Source organism: Arachis duranensis, chromosome 3 (genome assembly GCF_000817695.3).
Source record: "Arachis duranensis cultivar V14167 chromosome 3, aradu.V14167.gnm2.J7QH, whole genome shotgun sequence".
Taxonomy (NCBI): Eukaryota; Viridiplantae; Streptophyta; class Magnoliopsida; order Fabales; family Fabaceae; genus Arachis; species Arachis duranensis.
The window spans coordinates 6,621,840-6,635,011 of record NC_029774.3 but is presented as its reverse complement, the minus strand read 5'-3'; the positions used below and the strand labels follow the sequence as shown (position 1 = coordinate 6,635,011).

Below are 13,172 nucleotides of genomic sequence, written 5' to 3'. Positions count from 1 at the left end.
AATTTAAAAAACAACAACCTAAGTAAAACAACCCAAACTTAAAATTTGAAAATAACAACCTGAGCAAATAATAATTTATAAATATAAATCTAAAAATTTCTAGTGACGACACGTAAGCAAATAAACTCTCAGACTCAACGTATGAGCGCCATGTCAGCAAATGAGCTCCTCATTTGTATTACTATAAAGATTTCGCTCTCTATGTCAGAGAAAGTAATAACAAAATTGGTTCAATTAGGTATTTTTTAAAAATAATCTTCTATTCAGTTTTTTATTATAATAGTTTAAAAAAATTAAAATAAACACATCTAAATAAATTTGGTGTCTTTTTAAAATTAAATACACATTCAAAATACAAACTAAATAAAACTAAAATTTAAATTTTAAATTTTAAAATTTTCATTTCGATTTTAAGATTTTTAACTACTAATCCATTATAATTTAAATATACATCCAAAAATATAATTTTAGATTTATAATTTTGGATGTGTTTCAAAAATATTTTATATATAACTTAATAATTTTAGATGTGTTATAATTGAAAAAAAACAATAATTTTAGATTTATGATTTTGGATGTGTTGCAAAAATATTTTGTATATAACTTAATAATTTTAGATGTATTATAATTGAAAAAAACCAATTTTTATGAACATACCATCTACATCTCCTTATAATAAGCACAATTATTTACTGTTGTCTTACGAGTGTGTCAATTAATTATTTATTGTATAATTTTATAAATTTGGATGGATAAACAAATTATTTTAACATGAGTTTTAGATGTGTTAATAAAATAATTAGCGTTCATTCTTATAATTTGGAAGTGTATTTTTAAATTTTAAATTATACTTATATAATTTTGGATGTGTTCAAAAAGTATTTGGTGTGTAATTGTATAATTTTGAATGTGTTGAATAAGAAAAAAAAAATTGAAGTGAGTTTAATTTATTTTAAAAACTTCATTGATATTTTAAAAATAAGTGCACAAAAAGTTTTTACAAGTTTTATAATTTAGTTTGCAAAAAATCATTGCATTACAAGTTGTTACAAATTTTACGGTAACAAATATAATAATAAATTAAATAAAAATAAAAATTATCTCTTAAAAATAAAAACATGATTAATTAGAAAATTAAAATAATAAAATATTAAATTTAAAAGTTGAATAAAAAATAATATTTAAAGAATGAATAGCATTTTTCTAACAAAATATGCCCCAATTGTGCTGTTATTGTCAGCAAAAACTAAAGAGAAATGTGCCCAACGTTTGCATTTCTTCTGCCAGCGAAAACAGAGGAGTTATGCTTATAAATAACACACTCCTTGCCAACGTTTTCAACAAAATTTTATTTGTGAAGTTTGCGCGTGCCAACAGTGATATTTTATCCGACTTAATTACTCGATATTCAACATTTCTTTAAATACTGTAACTTTTTATGGTTAGGTGCACAAATTTTCTGTTATAGAATATGTGTCTGAGTCGTAATTCCACATTCCTATCTAAATTGTAGTTGTTATGGCTTCCGGAACCAAAAGGCCACGTATCAACTTTCATTACATCAAGATCTAACGTAGAATAATAGCTTGGAACTCACGAATGAGAAAGAAGAGAAGGTAATGGTGGCAAAATAAATTATAATTGTGTAAATTCAGAATCTTATGTTTTTAGAATGGACTTTATTTTGTCATCACTTTCGTTCTCAGAACCAGTTTTAATCCAGTCCTCACCCGTCTTTGAATCTTCTAAAACTCAGCATTCACTGGTGCAAAACAAACTTCACTCGATCCTCCAATGTTGATTCCTCGGCTATGGCTTGGTCCTGGCTTAGAACTCGAGATGCTTGATGAACATGAATATGAAGAACTTCCACTATGTTCACGATCTCAACGTAAGGTTTCATCACTTGTTGTGCCACAATCTTTCTATGCACTTCGAACATAGTACAAATATATTTGTCATCTTTAAGCCAAAATACTTTATAACGCACTCTTCGACTTTCATTGACAAATAGAAATCGAGACCCTATTTTTTTTGTGTTTTCTCCCGAGTAAACCCTTGTTGACCAGAATCAAATTTGTCAGCTTAATCAATGACTGTATTGCCATATTTATATTGTAACTCAATCATTATATTTAAAAAATGTACGATCATCGTTACGTCTAATTCTTATATTCGGATAAATAACAATATTAATGTATTCAGTTGTCATTTTGTGATAATTTTAAGAGAAAAAAGTTGAAGAATAAGAAATAGAAATAAGAAGAATGATAGATAGAGGTGTCAGATTGTGCTAGGCTATTGTGGTATTTATAAAAAAGTTTTTGATCATTAATGTTTCTATTTTCGCAGGCATCAAGTCATAAAATATATATCCTTTTTTTGCTATCACATGGTCTACGAAAGTAGGAGAAAATTTCTTCTCAATTTCGTTGGCTACATAGTCGAAAATGCTCTTCCATTTTTGCGAAAATGCTTCCCTGTTTTGGTAACAACAACAGTAAAATTGTGAAATCTTTTTTGCATAGTTTTTACTGTTAACATCTGCAGAATCTTTGTACTTTAGATTTTTGCTTTTTATACTAGTGAAAATAAAACTAAATATTTAAATTAGTAAAATAATGTATTTTAAATAATTAATTTATTTTAGAGTAAAATATATTTTTTTGTTTTTAATGTTTTTAAAAAAATTTTAAAAATACTCTTAATATTTAATTTAATTCAATTTTATTCCTAACATTTAAAATAAATATTAATTTTATCATTTTTTAAAATTTTTTAATATTCAAAGTTGGTNNCCTTCATCATCTATCATTCTCTCTCAATCCTCCTTCATCCTCTCCCACTGTATTACTGCCCCACCGTGTTCGTCAACATTAACTTTATCATCTCCATCTCAACATCACCTTACCTCTCCTTCGCCCCACCATTGTCACACCCATCATCTGTGAACATGTTTTATTAATTTTGTAGACATAAAATGGATATGTACCATTTTCAATTCATATGAATCTGAAAATACAATTATATACTGACAAAATGTATTAAGTATAATGTTTATTGTCACTAACCGCAGTTTTTATCATAAAATCTTTTAAAATATTTTTACATACAAATCATGATTAAGCTAAAAGTTGTCAAACAAATTAATAATTAATTCAATAATAATTCATGTGATAATTTTATCTAAATTTAATACTAATTTTACATTCAAAGTGTATATACAAAATAATATTTATATTATAATTTAATTTTTCAAATGACAAACTTAATTAATTTCAACACAAAATATTATATCTCAATTAATTTTTTTTGTAAAATATTTAACATAAACATCATGATGACAAATAAGTTAGTAAATAATTTAATAATTAATTTTAAAATAATTTTCAATAATTGTAAAAATGATACAATTCTAAAATCTAATATTACAAACATAACAATAATAATTTTAATAAGTTAATCTTAACATTAATTGATATAATAGAATCTATATATCCAAAAATCTTAAATTCTATCTTATTTTAATTCTAAATTTTTAGATTTATTAATACTTATAATTATAATTATGACAAAAATTAAAGATATAAATAATTATCAAATTAAAAAATTATTTTAATATTTTAATAATTAGTAATATTTGAAATAAAGGTAATTTTTTTTCTTTAAATTTAGGCTATTTTAACAAAGTTTTGGAATAAGAACCTACATAAGCGAACACAATTGACAGGGTATAATAGAATTAAAGTAGGAAAGTAGTAGTGAAAATAATCAAAGAAAAGTGTATGAAAATTTATTTTTTTTAAAAAAGATAGCATGAGGAGGAGGAGGAGACATCCCTCGGTGTCGGTGAGAAAGAATTGAGTGATATAAAACTGCGCGCTGTTGGAGTGAAAAACAAGGATAAAAGAGTTATGGACTTGGCCCACAGACTCTCCTTTTTTTTTTGTTCTGAGGCCCTACAATAAATTTGATACGTAAGAGCATAAATGTTTGAGTATTTCACTAATAAGGAAAGTAAATTCTTGTTATCCTCATTTACATCCATAATGTTTGTAAGATTATATAATTATAAAAGTTCTGCTACTGTTGAAAGTCAAGTCAACTAGTCAAGTACTCACATTGATTCATCATTTCTTAACATTTGTAGTTTTGTTTAGTGAAATATTAAAGCATTTTTTATTATTAATTTAATTGATTTTAATTATAAAAAATATATATAATATATTAATTAAAATTACTAGAAAATCGATATTTTGAATATATTTTACAAATTTCCCTATAAAAGCCATTGTGATTTGTGAATCATTCTATCATTACATTGTTCTGCATTTACAGGGATGGCAAATCCAGCTTCAACTTCTGAGACCATGGCTACTAATTACGATGTCTTTCTGAGTTTCAGGGGCGAAGACACACGTCATGGATTCACAGGTCATCTCTATGATGCTCTCCGCCGCAGCGGAGTCAACACCTTCATCGATGATGAGAATCTCAGAACAGGAGAAACAATTCGACCTCAACTCCTTCAATCCATCGAAGCCTCAAAGATCTCCATTGTTGTTTTCTCAACAAACTATGCAGCTTCAACATGGTGCCTTGATGAACTCGTCCAGATCCTGCGGTGTCACAGGGAAAGGAACCAGCTTGTGTTTCCAGTCTTCTACAAAATAGAGCCTTCACATGTACGGTATCAGAAGGAAACTTACAAGAAAGCCATGGATGCTCATGAAATCAAGTTTGGTTGTCACTCTCAGAAGGTGAAAGAATGGAAGGAAGCTTTGAACAAAACATCCAACAGGAAAGGCTTTCATTTGAAACATGGGTAAGTAATAAATACCTTCTCCCCGATTGTTTTAGTGTCTAAACTCTAAATCACATTTTTAATTCTCTTATAATTGTGAGGATGTGTGGTAATGGTATGCTTGACTATTAAATCTATATCAAAGGATTGGAGGGATTAGTATGACGATATTACAATACTCGTCGACAGTTGAGAGGCTTTTTTTGACTTACAAGTTTTACAAGTTGCTACACATTAGAGTCTTTTAATGCGTTATTCAGTTTACAAAGCGCTACACTCACCGTGAATTATGAACGACTCTTCTTCCTCTTCCTCTTCCTCTTCTTCTTCTTCCTCTATGTATTTCTTCGTTATTCTCTTTGCCTTTTCATTAGTTGTTTGCGTTTATTATTGGTATTCTTGCTTCGTTTTTTTTCGATTTTCATGGTTTCTAAAATCAAGCTTTGAAATCGTTTTGAACATAATGGAACTTCAGAAATACACCCAAATGATTACAGAAATACACCCAAACGATTATAGAAATACACCCAAATGATATTTCTTCGTTATTCTCTTTGCCTTTTCATTAGTTGTTTTACTTGCATTTATTACTGGTATTCTTGCTTTTTTTTTCGATTTTCATGGTTTCTGAAATCAAACTTTGAAATCGTTTTGAAAATAATAGAACTTCAGAAATACACCCAAACGATTATAGAAATACACCCAAACGATTACAGAAATACACCCAAACGATATTTCTTTGTTATTCTCTTTGCCTTTTCATTAGTTGTTTTACTCGTTTATTACTGGTATTCTTGCTTTTTTTTTTTCGATTTTCATGATTTCTGAAATCAAGCTTTGAAATTGTTTTGAAAATAATGAAACTTCAGAAATACACCCAACCGATTACAGAAATATACCCAAAGGACACCTTATGCATAATTCAGAACTCTTTCTCTTTCTCTTTCTTCTTCAAAAATGATTTCAGAGCTTGATATCAAAAAATAATGGAAATCAAGAATAACGAAAAAAGAAAATAAAGAGAAAAACACGTAAATGAAGAAGGAGAAAGAGAAGACAAAAAACGAAAGAAAAGAAGAAGAAGAGGAGGAAGAGGAAGAAGAATGTGCAGCAAGAAGAAGAAGACGGTGCAGTGAAATTGTGCAGTAACGGTTGAAGAAGGAGAAAGAGAAAGCAAGAAACGAAAGAAAAGAAGAAGAAGAGGAAGAGGAAGAAGAACGTGCAGTAACGTTCAAGCGCGTTAATATAATAACTTGTAAAGACTTGTATAAAAAAATGCTTGTATATGGAGAATTTCTCGACAGTTTAAAAAAAAATTAAAAAATCCCGTCTTCTAAGGATGTGAGTGATAAACTAACAATCTATTTTAGGCTTTTTTTTTTTAAGGAATGCTAAGGCCAACAACTTTTGGATTTATAGTCATCAAATAGCTATCAACGAGGTTTTTAATAGTGTGAGATTAATGTGAGATTTCATCCAATAGCTCACTCTTCTTTGATGATTACATGCTGGTCAGAATTTGATAAAATTGCTGATCCTTAGACTTTTTCTTTTTTTTTTTCAAATATGAAGAAAATTGTGTGTGCTTCAGGGTAAAGCTGAATTTGTGTATTTTTTTTAATATGGATTTAATTTTTTTAAAATTTTAAATAACAAATCAGACTTTTAAATCTGAAAAATAATCAAATTTGTAGAGAAATTTAATGGTCAAATTTCATAGCGCACAAATCGGATTGGAAGGTTCGGTTTGTGTCGAAATAATTTTTTCAGGTCCGATTTGCACATGTAAACAATTTTTTAATACTAAAATACAAATATGACAATCTGAATATTAGATTGGTATGTTTAAAAAAATTAAAAAAAAAAAACAAATTTAATCCTCAGATTTACATGTTTAAAAAAAATTTGAAAGTCACAAATCTAAAGGTCACTCAGATCTGTGGTTTTCACATAATAAAAAAACACACCAAGTTTCAACATTGTTGAAAAACACTATTGGAAAGGCAACACCAAAATTAAAAAGCGTCTGTTTTATCTATATAAAAGTTGATACCCATATTTTCTTGCAACTAGAGAATGACATTTCTTCTGCTTATTCTATTGTCACATAAATTCTTTTGCTAAATTATAACTTTTATAGAATTTTAAATTTGTTTTTCTTATTAACCTTCCTCATCTAATGACATTAACTAGAATTATTTCTTAATTAATAATGAATTTAATACCATTATTTGTTTATTCTCTAAGAAAAAAACTATCATATTATTTATTTGTCATTAATTAATTCTATTTGTTAAAATATTATTCTATTCTTATATATGTTATATTATAGATAAAAGAATCTATATATTATATTTTTTTTTATAGATTTTTGAATTTCTAAGGTGAAATTATAAGTTGTGAAATTAATTGGGATTTTATTATACTACAGAATCTATTATAATATAATTCTTCGTTTTAAGAGTTAAAAATACTACTTAAACAAATATTTCAATATATATATATTGATCGAATTAATATTATTTTTAGTGTAATATACTATAAAATTTATTATATTTGTTTTAAAAGCTATATAGATTGTTTTATAACTAATTAACAAAGTCAAAATTCCTCTATTATCCTTTTAGTTATCCAAAAAGATTTGTAACAAAAGTTTATGGCCTGAGTATTTTTCAAATTGTACAAGTCTAAATCTAGTGATCTCTAAAATTGATATCCTTAATTTTCATTATTCAGTACTATATTAATTTGAATCAATATCTTGTGTGATAATATGTACATGGTCATATAAGTGAAGATTGATTCATCAATTATTTTAGTTTCAACTAAATAACACCTTTATTAGAATCGAGTGTTTAACGCCTCAAAAAGTTCTTCAATACAATTATCCTTAAAATATTGCATGATCATTCAATGCCCAATCTCAATATTTGAAAGCTGCTTGCACATCTACAGGTATGAATTCGAGTTTATTCAAAAAATTGTGAAAAAGGCATTGACTTGTATACCTCCAAGACAATTACTTATTGGGGATCATATGGTTGGATTGCAAACTCGAGTTGTAGAAGCGGAGTCAGATCTATATTCTTGGGACAGGGTATTATCCAATGGCGAATCACACAAAAGAAAGCCCTACAACAACAATACCATGTTGGGGATTGTTGGAATTGGTGGGAGTGGAAAGACGACGCTTGCCAAAGCCTTGTATAACTCCATCTGCCACCGGTTTGAATGTGCTTGTTTCCTTCTCAATGTTAGAAAAATTTCAGATCAAGAAGAGGGCCTAGTACGTCTACAGCAAACGCTCCTCTCAAAGTTGCTTGGGGAGGGGGAAATCAAGGTCCGCAGTGTCGAGGAAGGAATCAGTATGATCAAAGAGAAACTTAGCAAAAAAAGAGCTCTTATTGTTCTTGATGATGTCGATAAGATAGAACAATTAAAAGCATTGGCAGGAGAATGTGATTGGTTTAGTGACAAGACTCGAATTATTATAACAACAAGGGATAAATATCTTCTAACAGCTCATGAAGTCGAAAAGATTTACGAGACGAAATTGCTAAGTGACCCTGAATCTCTAGAGCTCTTCTGTTGGAACGCCTTCAAAATGACAAGGCCCAAAGCAAACTATGAAGACCTATCCAATCAAGCAATACATTATGCCCAGGGCCTCCCATTAGCCTTAAAGGTTATAGGCTCTAATTTGATTAATAAAAATTTAGAAGAGTGGAAGTCTGCTTTGGACAAATATGAGAAGAATCCTCCTAAAGACATTCAAAGTGTTCTTAGAGTGAGCTATGATAGTCTTGAAGGCAATGAAAAGGATATTTTTCTTGACATAGCATGCTTCTTCAATGGGAAGAAATGGGAAAATGTAAAAAATGTATTACATGGATGTGGTATGTTTACAGAAGATGGTATTAGAATACTTGTTGATAAATCTCTCTTAACTATCAACGATGGTTACTTGAGGATGCATGATCTAATACAGAATATGGGTAGAGAGATTGTGAAGCAGGAGGCACCAAGAGGAGTTAGTGACCGCAGCAGATTATGGTTTCATGAAGATGTTCTTGAACTACTACCCAATGATAAAGTGAGAACTACACAAACTTTCTTTCTTATTTAACTTTTACCTGTCAGATGCAGGGTATTCTTGTTATTTGTCTTCCTCCCATCAATAGGCATTGCAAAAGTTTTGTTTTATTTTGTTCCCCCTTCAAGCCTTCCTCGAAAATAATAACATTTAATGTGACATATTCTTATTTCATAGGAAAATAAAAAAATTGAAGGAATAAAGCTTGTTCAATGTGAAGAACATGATTGGACTGACACTGCCCTTGAAAAGATGAAGAAACTTAGAATTCTCATTCTTCGGAACACAAACCTTTCATGTCGAACTATTCTTCTACCTGAGCAATTAAGGCTGCTTGATTGGAAGGGGTATCCTTCAAAATCTATTCCGTCGAACTTAAAAAAAATTGTTGCCTTCAGTTTACGTCATAGTCCTCTCACGTTGGAAAACTCGTTTCAGGTACAACTAGTTGTCTGATTCCCTTCTTATAAAAAGTTCACTTTTATTGTGGATACTACTTTCTGCTAAAACTTGAAATCTATACACAAGGATCCATTTAGACCATGCGTAATTCTTGTTAATTTACACCATTACACAACTTTTTATATATTTATATTACCTTTGTGATTAATTTAGCAAATTTTAGAAAATTCAAAAGGGCACCAATAATAGACAAATAATCCAAAGACAAGAATTGACTTATATTACAAAATTGTGTTATGTCAAAATAAGGTAGTGTTTAAAATATTAAATCACTTCCAAATTTTATAAAATCTTACATGATTAATCTATATGGTGAAGTGTCTCAATTCAATGGTTGGATTGGTGGAATTCATATAATATATTGATAACTTTTTTTTAATTGATTGATTTTTGTTTGCAGAACTTTGAGCATTTGACTTACATGAATTTCTCCCATTGTGAATCCATCACTCATTTTCCTAATGTATCTAAAGCCCAATGTTTAAGAAAGTTGATACTCAATGGATGCATAAACTTGGTTAGTTTTGATGAATCAGTCGGATTTCTCCCAAACCTTACATATTTGAGAGCTTCAAAGTGCACTAAGTTAAGAAAGTTTCTTTCAAGAATTTGTCTGCCTTCACTAGAGCACCTTTCCTTTAACTGGTGTACAAGACTTGGACTCTTCCCACACATAGTGGAAAAGATGGATAAGCCATTAAAGATTTGTTTGAAAGCTACTGCTATTCAAGAGATTCCGGATTCCTTTGTTGATCTTGTAGGACTTCACTATTTAGATTTGACAAGTTGCGAGAAACTTGGTTATCTTCCAAGCTGCTTATTTATGCTGCCAAATCTGGTCACATTGAAAGTTGGAGGATGCCCTCAACTTGGTGGATCATTTGCAAGATTCAGAGGAAGCCTTTCAACTACTGCAGAGAGCCGTCCAAGTTTAGAAACTCTGCATTTCAGCCATGCAAGTTTACGTGACAAAGATCTTCAAGAAATTATGCAGAGTTTTCCAAACTTGGAAGTCTTAAATGTTTCATCAAACAACTTTGTGTCTATTCCAGCATGCGTTCAAGAATCGTCCTACTTGACAAGTTTGGATTTGAGTTGCTGCCTAAAGCTTCAAGAAATTCCAGAATTTCCCTCTAGTGTTAGGAAAGTGGATGTGAGACACTGCAATTCCTTAAGTGCAAACACAACAAGTATGCTATGGTCACAGGTTTGTTACTTTTTATCATTTCATATGTTTTTAACGAAAATAATGATTAAAAAGAAGAGAGAGAAAAATACTGAAGCAATATCTTTTGATTTGTAGGTGTCCAGAGAGATAAATAAATTACAAGTTGTGATGCCAACTTCCAATACAAAGATTCCAGAATGGTGGGACGATTGTACAAGTTGGAAGTACCGTCGACAGGACCTGAATTTCGAGGCATGTGGCAAGTTCCCAGTTGTGGCTTTGGCGTTTGTGTTTGGAGAAATGAACTATGAATCTGTTGGGCTGCACTTGTCCATTGAGTCTGGGGATGTAAACTCTGCATACCAACCATCGCATAATTTCACAGTTGCGGAAAATCATGTGTTGTTGTGCGACCTACGACTATGGTTCAGTGATGAGGAGTGGAAGAGACTTGATGCACATGTTGAGCATGGTAACACATGGAAGAAAGTGAAGGTGAGGTGTGTACCAGACATCATCCCAGTTCATTGGGGAGTGTATGTTTACAAGAAAGAAACAAGCATGAAAGATATCCAATTTCAGAAGCTGCAATTCCGTCCATGTAGTAAAAAGATATCCAATTGGGAGAAGAGATTATCTTCTGCTGAGGAACTTGCCATTGCTAGCTTCTCAGAAAACCTCAAAACTGTGGTAAAAAATTTGAAGCGGCTTATGGCTCCAAGAGAAGAAGAGCAAAGCTTTTGCTTAATGCAACAGGATGAGGATGAGGAAGAGGAAGAGGAAGGAGAGTCAGACATGGAAGCATAGAGGCAGCTAAGGTTCCCCATAGAAAACATGTAATGAGTTGACATTTGACAAGGTTATAGGTGACCAATTCTCACTGTACTTGGTCAGTTTAATTTTGTGCAAATAATTTGTCGTCATAAATTAGCTTTTATTCTTCACGTTGGGTTATTAATTTGCATTTTCTCTGAGAACTATATATGCAGCTCCAAAGTGGTATCTAGATGAAGGTGCCAAGATCCTCGAGTGTCAGAAGGAAAAGGGCCAGCTTGTGTTTCCCATATTCTTCTACAAAATAGAGCCATCGGATGTACGACATCAGAGAAATAGTTATAAACTTGGCATGGCTGTTACTCTGACAAGTGCAGATGTGTTACATAAATAGATTAAATGAACCAATGTGTATTAGAGACACTGAGAAGCATATATAGATTCTCCACTGAAAAGAAGAAAGCTGGCATGCTCTGGTTACTATTATCAGCCAGCTATGGCTTCATGATGATGAACTGTTATGAGAAGAATAAGAGAGTGACCGATTCTCTTACTTCTCCATAAGCTAACCAGCCAGTCAGTGCAAATAGCCACCACTCCAGCAATTAATTTTTAGATTTATTCAAAATTTTCTTTCTACATTTTGAATTTTTTTATGAAAAAGTCTAGGCAACCACCTACAATATAAATAAACTAAGTCAACTTTCTTTTATTTCTGATTTTGAAATTTGAAAAAATTAGGACAGTAGAGAATTGTTTTCTTTTTTTTCTTTATAACGGACATATTTTTTAATTAGTTAGTTAGAGTTGGTTTCACCCCCTAATTAGTTCTCTAACGGAACCGTTTTCTTATTGGTTCGTTACGTTGGACTAGTTGCATTTGTTGTTGATTGAAGGAAAGTTGCCTTTCTCTTAGGAACTAGGAAGGTGTGGGTACGGGTAATTCGAGTCTGGGGTCAAATCGAACCCAACTCAATTATACTCGGTACGATGTATTATCAGATGGCTAATTGAGTCTAATCGGATAAAAAAATAAAAAAGATTATAGTCGACTTTAATTGAATCTATAAGTATTTAGTGATTAAGTGTATAAATTCATTGAAATTGTGAAAAAAATTCTGATATTTACATCCTTGACATCTCATTGAGATGATAGCTACTAATTTCCACTACAAAATTGTCTCTCAACTAATCTATGTCAGTCTCCTTTAGAATTACTTATAGCCCATTGAAGCAAGAAGTGAGGTCCAAGAAAGCTTCCTCACTGCATGGAATAGTGAGACCACCCATTGGATGATCATATCCGTATTCTTCTTCTGCTTGGCTTAGTAATTCTTGAAACGAAGTCTGGTTCAAATACGAAACCGGAATCACAAACCGCTTCATATTCTCTCCAACATAGACAGCAAGATAGCCTTTTGGGACTTCTAAAGCCTTTGAAGATGCTTGGTTCGAATTAAATGATAGCTTTCTTCTGATACTAGCTAAATGAAAACCCATTTTTGTATGTATTGATGAAAGAGTAGTCTTAGAAATGACTTGCAAATAAGATGTAAGCCTCTGAGTTTCTTATTATTTGAAGATGTGAATGAATTGTGTTGGTCCTAAATGCTTGCAACCATGAACATTTATATAGATGGAAGGATATGTTATGAATATGTAGCTACTTGAATGATTGGTGGAGGAAGGCTATGAGATGGGACCTATTAGGAAACAATGGCATGTAGGAGATCACATGGTATTGTCTTAAAGAACTATCATGTGTACCAACTTCTTATTCTACATAATTCAAGGTCCTCATTATAGAGGGTAGGCAAAAAAATTGTAACTTATAATCTGGTGTACTTGAAAAGTTGAGGTCCATAATGGCT

General features: G+C 30.8%; 2 protein-coding genes across 2 annotated transcripts; one reads left to right on the top strand and one right to left on the bottom strand.

Annotated features, from left to right (window-relative positions):
* The first annotated feature begins 4,340 nt into the window (after positions 1–4,340).
* On the top strand, positions 4,341–11,966 carry LOC107477189 (disease resistance protein Roq1). The gene is made up of 5 exons (XM_052258111.1): positions 4,341–4,825; positions 7,760–8,897; positions 9,075–9,335; positions 9,760–10,566; positions 10,663–11,966. Exons 1-5 carry the CDS (start codon positions 4,341–4,343, stop codon positions 11,332–11,334), a joined length of 3,363 nt encoding a protein of 1,120 aa, XP_052114071.1. The 3' UTR covers positions 11,335–11,966.
* A 394-nt stretch (positions 11,967–12,360) lies between these two features.
* On the bottom strand, positions 12,361–12,870 carry LOC127745711 (auxin-induced protein 15A-like). Its single transcript, XM_052259159.1, has one exon. The coding sequence runs from the start codon at positions 12,799–12,801 to the stop codon at positions 12,520–12,522; it is 282 nt and encodes a 93-aa protein (XP_052115119.1). The 5' UTR covers positions 12,802–12,870; the 3' UTR covers positions 12,361–12,519.
* Between the last annotated feature and the right edge of the window lie 302 nt (positions 12,871–13,172).